The sequence below is a fragment of the Poecilia formosa genome, unplaced genomic scaffold, assembly GCF_000485575.1.
Source record: "Poecilia formosa unplaced genomic scaffold, Poecilia_formosa-5.1.2 Scaffold374, whole genome shotgun sequence".
In the NCBI taxonomy this organism is placed as follows: Eukaryota; Metazoa; Chordata; class Actinopteri; order Cyprinodontiformes; family Poeciliidae; genus Poecilia; species Poecilia formosa.
The window spans coordinates 445,048-453,327 of NW_006800313.1; the positions used below are offsets into that span (position 1 = coordinate 445,048).

General features: G+C 50.8%; 2 protein-coding genes and 1 long non-coding RNA gene across 7 annotated transcripts in view; 2 read left to right on the top strand and 1 right to left on the bottom strand.

Annotated features, from left to right (window-relative positions):
• LOC107833370 (uncharacterized) overlaps positions 1–1,486 on the bottom strand; it is a 2,826-nt gene extending 1,340 nt beyond the window's left edge. Inside the window, exon 1 of the long non-coding RNA XR_001659108.1 lies at positions 1,172–1,486. This is a non-coding gene — a long non-coding RNA (uncharacterized LOC107833370). The remainder of the gene's footprint in view (positions 1–1,171) is intronic.
• The window catches only part of nhej1 (nonhomologous end-joining factor 1), a 9,893-nt gene extending 7,444 nt beyond the window's left edge, over positions 1–2,449 (top strand). For 3 of the 4 annotated variants that reach the window (XM_007575302.2, XM_016662462.1, XM_016662463.1), the window contains exons 6-8: positions 1,480–1,672; positions 1,890–1,993; positions 2,250–2,449. In XM_007575302.2, coding sequence (XP_007575364.1) covers positions 1,480–1,672; positions 1,890–1,993; positions 2,250–2,330 — 378 coding nt within the window. In that variant the 3' untranslated portion in view covers positions 2,331–2,449. The remainder of the gene's footprint in view (positions 1–1,479; positions 1,673–1,889; positions 1,994–2,249) is intronic. The other variant, XM_007575303.2, reaches the window with a different exon arrangement.
• Positions 2,450–3,188: 739 nt separating this feature from the next.
• LOC103154122 (Indian hedgehog signaling molecule) overlaps positions 3,189–8,280 on the top strand; it is a 9,851-nt gene continuing 4,759 nt past the window's right edge. The window contains exons 1-3 of one of the 2 annotated variants that reach the window (XM_016662461.1): positions 3,189–3,522; positions 5,437–5,698; positions 7,991–8,248. In XM_016662461.1, the coding sequence (XP_016517947.1) occupies positions 3,223–3,522; positions 5,437–5,698; positions 7,991–8,248 (820 nt within the window). In that variant the 5' untranslated portion in view covers positions 3,189–3,222. The remainder of the gene's footprint in view (positions 3,523–5,436; positions 5,699–7,990; positions 8,249–8,280) is intronic. The other variant, XM_007575300.2, reaches the window with a different exon arrangement.

Below are 8,280 nucleotides of genomic sequence, written 5' to 3' on the forward strand. Positions count from 1 at the left end.
AAACGAGACAGAACGGTGAGACGGAACCGAAACGAGACAGAACGGTGAGACGGAACCGAAACGAGACTGAACGGTGAGACGGAACCGAAACGAGACAGAACGGTGAGACGGAACCGAAACGAGACTGAACGGTGAGACGGAACCAAAACGAGACAGAACTTTAAGACGGAACAACAACGAGACCGAATGGTGAGACGGAACCAAAACGAGACAAAACGCTGGGGGCGTGGCCACCAGGTGAGCTGCTCCTCACTTCGTTCGTTCCAGCGAGGTATGGAAGCCTATTCCTGCCAGGAGCAGAAGCATCGTCTGGTACCGCAGCAGAAATGCCTGCAGGTTATCATCTCTGCTTTCAGACATTGCCGTAGCAACAGCTGACCAAGGACTCCTTCCTGGTCATTTGGGTTCGAGTCAGCTGGCTCACAGAGGGTTTAGGGCTAAAGGTAAATTGGGATCAATGGCAACGCAGGAGAGCCTGACCAACCGTCAGAGTGCTGCCCCTGCTGACGGCTCAAAGTCACTGCAGGTGACCCTGTTGGTGAACCAGGAAGTGAAACTGTTTGCTGTTTGTTTAGTTAACATGATTTCTGCTGTAAAGAAACAGGAATGGACTCTGGATCCCCAGCAGATCAGACAGACCAGAGGAGTCAGACTTCTAGATGAATCCAGGGCTTTAAATAGGCCAGAAGCTCATATATCCTGCCAGTGGCACTAATGGGCTTCCGTACAGGTCAGGAGGGCTCCATGGAGATTTTAGCGCCGCCGGTTCAGGTGAAGTGAGGCGGTGTGCAGCCAGACCCCCGAGGGGCATTAGGGCAGAATAAGGGGGGCTTTCTGCTGCTTTCTGCCACATTGGCTCCTCTGTGCGACGCGCCGCAGCCACATTTATTTTTACGATATTTAAACCAACACATAACAAAAATAAATCAATGAGCAACCTGGAGTCTGACCGCAGAGAGCAACCCCCTTACCCAACCCTATCCCCCACTGCCCCCTTACCCCACCCAATCCCCCATTGCCCCCACCCTAACCCCCCACTGACCCGGGGGAGGAGGGGGTCAATATTTACCCAGCTAATTCTGACAGTTTGTCTCCTTAGCAGAGAAAATAGCAGCGGCTAAACGCCGCAGGAGCTCGCCGCATCACTTCCTGCTGCTGGTCGCATCCTGACCTGTGATGAGAGGCTGATGACATTACTTCCTGTGTCATGCCTCAGAGGTGCTGCAGGATTCTGGGTCCGATCCCAGGAAGGAACCGAACTGCAGATTTATAAAGACATAAATATGGGGATTATAAATGTAAAACTAGTTATAAAATAATAAAAAACAAAGTTTTAAAAAGATTCATCATTAAAACATCAAACAGAAATGTTCAGCCTCATGAGTAGTTCCAGTTTTTGGTGAGAAATTTTCCTTTGACTCTTATTAAAAACTCTGAAGGTTCTGGATCCTTGCTGATCCGAACTCGGTTTCTCTCCAGAACCTTCCTGTGCTGCGGTCGGATCCGTCCGACACTCCGGGATTCAACGCCGACCTACAGCAGCTCTACTCCGCCGTCACAGCTCGCCGCGCCGCACTGCACAAACGCAGACGACCCCAGGAGACCCATGGTGACCCAGACCGGACAGAACCACCAGAACCAGAACCGCCAGAACCACCAGCACAGACTACAGGTGAGTCTGAACCAGAACCAAAAACAGACCGACTGGAGGAACAAGCAGCAGACATCAGGCTACATGGACAGAAACTCAGTTTGCTGATGATCATCTGATCATATCAGATTAAATCCATCAGATTAAATCGAGTCTAAATGTGTGAAAGCTGTATTTGAACCAGTAAGTCAATGAGAGCGTCTCTAATTAAACACTTCCTGTTTTATCTGCCTGCCAGTGATTGGACCTGATGGAGGCGACCCAGAGAACCAGAACCCCAGCGGCCCGGTTGATCAGAACCCCGGCACCCCAGTTGGACCCGGTGGTGCGGCGCAGGTCAGGGTACGTCTGCATCTCATCCAGCTTCAGGAGAATTGAGAACAGGAAGAAACACAGCAGACAATTCCAGACATTTTTCTTCCATCCGACTGAAGCTGAAACATTCAAACCTGCCAACAGCAGCAGCAGGCCACACTTTTCAGATGTATTTGGTGTGAAATTCTGAAAAGCTGCTGATAAAATCCATAAACTCGTTTTATTCTGAAGAAATAATTCTGAAAAGTTTGAATGTTTCTGAAAGCAGGTTTCTGTTCTTCAGGCTCCGGCTGTCGGCGCGACTCGCCCTGCAGAGCGACAGTCCTCCAAACCAAAGAAGAAGAAAGTGGGCCTGTTCCGATGACAGACAGGAAGTGACTCGGTCGCAGCATCTGATTGGCTCAGAGAGTTTTAAGCTTCTGAAGTTTTATCAGATTTTTCAATTTTATCTTTGTATCAATAAAGTTTACATCGTCAGCGCCTCTTTGTCCTCCTCTTCCTCACTGACGCAGGGTATTCTGGGAAATGAAGTCTTCATTAAGTTTCTGCATGCTGAGGAAAGTTTAGGCGCCCAGCATCAGATCGTGGCTCTCTGCCCAGGGTGCCCAGCGGAAGGATAGAAAACATTTCTAGATCAACATCTGGAAATCTGATCTATGTTCCACTTCTAGAGTTTAGGATACAAACAGAAACATGAATTATTATCATGGATTATAATTATTTACCTGCCGGGTCACCTGGTTCAGTGCGTGCGCTGCCAGGCGGGGGCAGGGGGAGTGGTCGGCGGGCAGAGGGCCGGTCCCGCAGGTCCCGCAGGGCGCGGTCCTCCTCCTCATTTGGCCCGCAGCGCAGCGGCAGCTCTCCATTCCCACTGAGCCGCAGCAGCTGGGGCACCAGGAGACCCGAAGACCCGCCGCGCTGCGGGACTCACCGTCTGCTGCGGGACTCTCTACCTGCCGGCCGGACAGGCGGCGGCGCGCCGCGGCTCCGCGGCCGCAGCTTTCAGCCCGCCCTCACCTGTTGCTGCCTCTGGCTGCGCTGCGGCGCATTGGACACCTTTACGCACCGAGCGGCTCTCCGGTCCCCGCTGCTGGTCTCCACAGGTTTCCACTGGTCCTTAGTGGTCTCTCTGATCCTGACTGGTTCCTACTGGTCCCCGCTGCTCCCCCTCGGGGCGCCATGAGTTCCTCCACGGCACCTCCAGTCTGACAGCGCAGCGGGACGCCGGGTGGAGCTGAAGCAGTCTCTTCGGCGGGATGCGGCTCCCCGCGCTGCTGGCCTGTCTGGCGGGCTGCGCGCTGCTGCTGCCGCCGGCCGGCCTGGCCTGCGGGCCGGGGAAGGGCCACGGCCGGCGGCGGGGCCCCCGGAAGCTGGTGCCACTGGTCCTGAAGCAGTTCAGCCCCAACGTGGCGGAGCAGACCCTGGGCGCCAGCGGCAAGGCGGAGGGGAAGATCAGCCGCGGCTCGGAGCGCTTCAAGGAGCTGAGCCCCAACTACAACCCGGACATCATCTTCAAGGACGAGGAGAACACCGGGGCGGACCGCCTCATGACGCAGGTTCGGCCTAGTCGAAGTCCGCAGACATTCGGTAGCTCGTGGGTAGCAGAGTGGGTCTGGTAGTGTGGTAGTCTACGCAGCAGCAGCTTGTTCAGGTGGATCACCTGGTCACGCGCGTTCCCGCCCTCAGCCGCAGCAGCCGCCGGTGGGCCGGCCTCTCGCGATGTTTATGACGTTATTGACGTGGGATTTATTGGGCTGCCAACTTCCGCTGGAAAACCCGTTAATAATATCAACTTTCGGTGGCCACGGCCGGATGTCCACAAACCCACGTGGGGGAGGCTGCAGCTGTAGATCAAAGACTGAACCGATTGATCCGATTGAACTGATTCGATTCGATCCGATTTTAAAGTCCCAGAGTTTTCTTTGAAACTTGTTTTGTTATCGATTTATCTAAAATCCGATTTTAAATCAAATGAATTTGTTTCAGTCAGATTGATGAATGCAGACTGAACCCTCCGGTCCGCAGACAGCGTCCCGTTTGTCCCACTGCTCCTCCGGTGTGTTTTGGTGAAAACAGCCTGTTCCTGGCCCCGGCCTTCATTGTGGCCCCTCTGATGCATTTAGCTGATCCGTTCCTGGGCGCCTCACTGTAAAAACTGTTCAGCTGATTTGATTATATTTGTAACGGAAATGAAAAACTTTCTGTTAAATTTGTTTCATTTCTGGTCCTGTTGGACAAAGCGCGTCTCTTTCAGATTATTTAAACATTTAATCTTTTCTCCTTCTCCTTCTCTGCGTGTGTTTATGCGGAAGTGGCGCAATTGGTGCGCCAGAACCTCCAGAGCAGCGCAGCCGCAGCTGTTCTCTCCCGGCAGCCTGGAAGAGACTTTCATAGGGTTTGATGCGGTCCGCCGGCCGAACGAGGGACGCTGAGGGACGCCTCACGGACACGGCTCGAGTTTATCAGCAGAACCGCATTAATTAGATGCTGCGGGACCGAAAACACATCATGCAAACCTCAAATGTTTAGAAACACTGAAAACAGAAAAACTTTAAAACATGTTACTTTGTTTCTATAATCAAAAGAAGTTTGTTAAATTGACTTTATTTAAACGTAATATAACATGTAAAAAAAAAATAAGGACGAAAAAAATTCAATACAGGAAACAAATAAAAACTCAATAAAATCCAACAAAAATTTTTAATCAAATTTTTTTCTATTCAGATTTCTGATCAAATGTATCAGTGTAATGACGTCATCAGTTAATCACTCACAGTCAGTTTGCTGAACAGGCCTGGCTCTGAGGTTTGATGGCCCCCAGGGTCCCCGATGGGCCCCCGTAACACCACTCCTAGCTGCAGCTCTATAGATTTGCTGATCTGGATAAACTACACCTGAGAACAAATCAGAGAATCAAAGTTTAGCTTCAGGGTGATGAATGAAAGACCTTTCCGTTAACAGTGTTTCCATGGTAACCAGGTCAGAGCAGCAGGTGATTATTATGTGATTGTTTCTGTTTCAACGAAAATCATCTGAAATAAGCTCATCAGGAATGGTATAGTCCAAACCTGCTTTACTCGAGCCCTGCTGTTCATCAGGCGGTTACCAGGGCGGCCAACAGGCGGTTACCAGGGTGACCAACAGGTGGTTACCAGGGTGACCATCAGGTGGTTACTCTTTAAATATGACATCAGGTGAAATATGAAAAGTGATTATTGTTATTATAAACTGAAATTATAAACTGAAGTTTTCTCGTTAAAGAGAACCAATCAGGTGGAGTCCATTATCATCATCATCACCCTCAGTTTAAAGGAACAGTCCATCTTTTATCTCTGATCTAAATCAGAACTTTGAGAACAAAATGCCAGAATCTGATGTTTCCATAAGACGAGACGTCTCGTCCTCACCCTTAACCTTTAACCTCTAACCTGTTACCGCCTGGCTAACTGCTCCGTCTCTCTGCTCTGCAGCGCTGCAAGGACAAGCTGAACTCTCTGGCCATCTCGGTGATGAACCACTGGCCCGGGGTCCGGCTGCGGGTCACCGAGGGCTGGGACGAGGACGGCCACCACTCGTCCAGCTCGCTGCACTACGAGGGCCGGGCCGTTGACGTTACCACGTCCGACCGTGACCGCCACAAGTACGCCATGCTGGCCCGGCTGGCGGTGGAGGCCGGCTTCGATTGGGTCCACTACGAGTCCCGGGCGCACGTCCACTGCAGCGTCAAGTCAGGTGGGCCACCGCCGTGACCCCAGTATGACCCCACTGTGACCCTGCCATGACCCTATTGTGACCCCACTGAGACCTCACGGTGACCTCATTGTAACCTCACTGTGACCCCACTGAAACCTCACTGTAGCCCCACTGAGACCTCACTGTGACCCCACTGAAACCCCACTGACACCTCATTGTAGCCCCACTGAGACCTCATTGTGACCTCACTGTGACCCCACTGAGACCTCACTGTGGCCCCACTGAGACCTCACTGAGACCTCATTGTAACCCCACTGAGACCTCATTGTAGCCCCACTGAGACCTCATTGTGACCTCACTGTGACCTCACTGAGACCTCACAGTGATGCGTTGACCCGCCGTCGGCTGAACTGGTTTCTGAATGGGGACGTCCTGGGAAACATGAGGGAGTTTCTGGGTGGAGGACGGGTCAGTTCTGTTGGGTCGGTCCTGTTGGTTCGGTCCTGTGGAAACAACTCAGGTTTATCTTTAGGTTTTTACTGAGAAACTCACCCAGTTTCAGGAACTGATGCAGCAGGAAGTAATCCCTCCAGCAGGAAGTAATCCCTGCAGCGGGAAGTAATCCCTGCAGCGGGAAGTAATCCCTGCAGCGGGAAGTAATCCCTCCAGCGGGAAGTAATCCCTGCAGCGGGAAGTAATCCCTGCAGCAGGAAGTAATCCCTCCAGCAGGAAGTAATCCCTCCAGCCTAAACTCTAACCGTCCATTCAGGAAACGTAGTCAGCCAGTTTTTCCTCTGATAGTCAGCCAGTTTTTCCTCTGATGGTAACAGACATTTCCTTCTTCTCCCTCCTACTCCCTCCTCTTTCTCTCTCCCTCCTCTTCCTCCTGTTTCTCCCCCAGAGCGGGTGGCGAGGGCCCAGTCCCTGACCTGATCACAAGGGAAACTATCAAGTTGGTATCTTTCATTTTCATTCTGTTTTCCCTTTAAAACCGAGGTCAGTGACTTACATGACCTCACCACCAGAGGGCGACAAAGCACCAAGACTGATTTAGATCAGGAGAAAAAACCTGAAGGAGTCTGGATAAATCTGAACAAGGAGGCTGAGATAAAACTGTATATATACTGTACTAACGACAATAATGATATTAATGATAATAAACTGCTCTCTCTGGCTGCTTAGTTTAGCTTTTGCAAATTTTTGTTTCAGAAGTTTTAAATTTTTTCTGGTTTCCGGTTCTGGTTGTTGGTTCTGGACTGGACCACACCAGTCTGGATTAGACCATGTTGTTATCTGGATTTAGCCGAGCCAATGTCACCTGAAGGCAGCAGTGAGACGTTCAGGGCCTTACGAGAACAGTCACTTCCAGAAGCACAAACACCTCCAAATTGTACCTGAAGGCTTGGCTGTGCTGGTTGCTGGGAGACCAGAGGAAGTTTGAAGGTTAAACTAAAATCCATGACTCTGTCGGCCATTAAAGGTTTTCTCTGTGCCAAGTTCAAAACAAGCAGCAGGACGATGCGTTCACTGGCCACTGGTCCATTCGGTGGTGCGTTCACTGGTCTGTGGGAGCATCATGGTTGGGTCAGATGGGCCGTCCCTCCCTCATAATGAAGGACTTTGAGCAACGATGAAGTTTGAGTTGCTCTGGTCATGATGGGTCTGGTCAGAACCAGACCATGATGGGTCTGGTTCTGACCCATCATATGGTCAGAACCAGACCATATGATGGGAGCTCTGGTTCTGAACTGGTTGAATCTGGATCATTGATCCACTTTGCTTTGAACATACTGATTCAGCTGAACTGTTTCACCTAGTTAGCATTAGCTGGGTTAGCATCAGCTTAATTAGCATTAGCTTGGTTAGCATTAGCTGGGTTAGCATTAGCTTAGTTAGCATTAGCTGGGTTAATTAGCTTGGTTAGCATTGGCTGGGTTAGCATTAGCTTAGTTAGCATTAACTAGGTTAGCACTAGCTTGTTAGCATTGGCTGGGTTAGCATTAGCTGGGTTAGCATTAGCTTCAGATTAATCTTTTTGCTTCTTGTTAAATGATTTCATATTATTTCTGAAGTTCAGGTGAAAATGAGAAAATCACCAACATATAATCAGCTAATATTACCAATATTTCCTGATTTGGGTTATAAACATCATTTCCTGTTATGATATTCAGTGTTTCCTGTTCTGGTTGTAAAATCACCAATTGGAGGAAATGGAGACATTTATTAATATTTATTGGGTCCAGTAGGATGATTTCTATCATATCTGAACAGTTATTGATCAGAAGACATCTTGTCCTCACAGTCTGCCTCTGTCTCTCTGTCCGTCCTCAGATCACTCCATGGCGGCCAAGGCAGGCGGCTGTTTCCCTGGAAACGCCTCGGTGATGTTGGAGGGCGGCACCCGGAGGTCCATGAGCGCGCTGAAGCCCGGGGACCGGGTCCTAGCCTTGGTGAACGGCAGCCTGGTCTTCAGCGAGGTCATGACCTTCCTGGACCGGGACCCAGACACGCCGCGGCTCTTTGTTAGCCTGCGGACTGCGGCCGGGCAACGGCTCGCCCTCACTGCCGCCCACCTGCTGTTCTTGTCAGGTAGGAACTGCTCCGAGGGTGCGGCGCCGGTG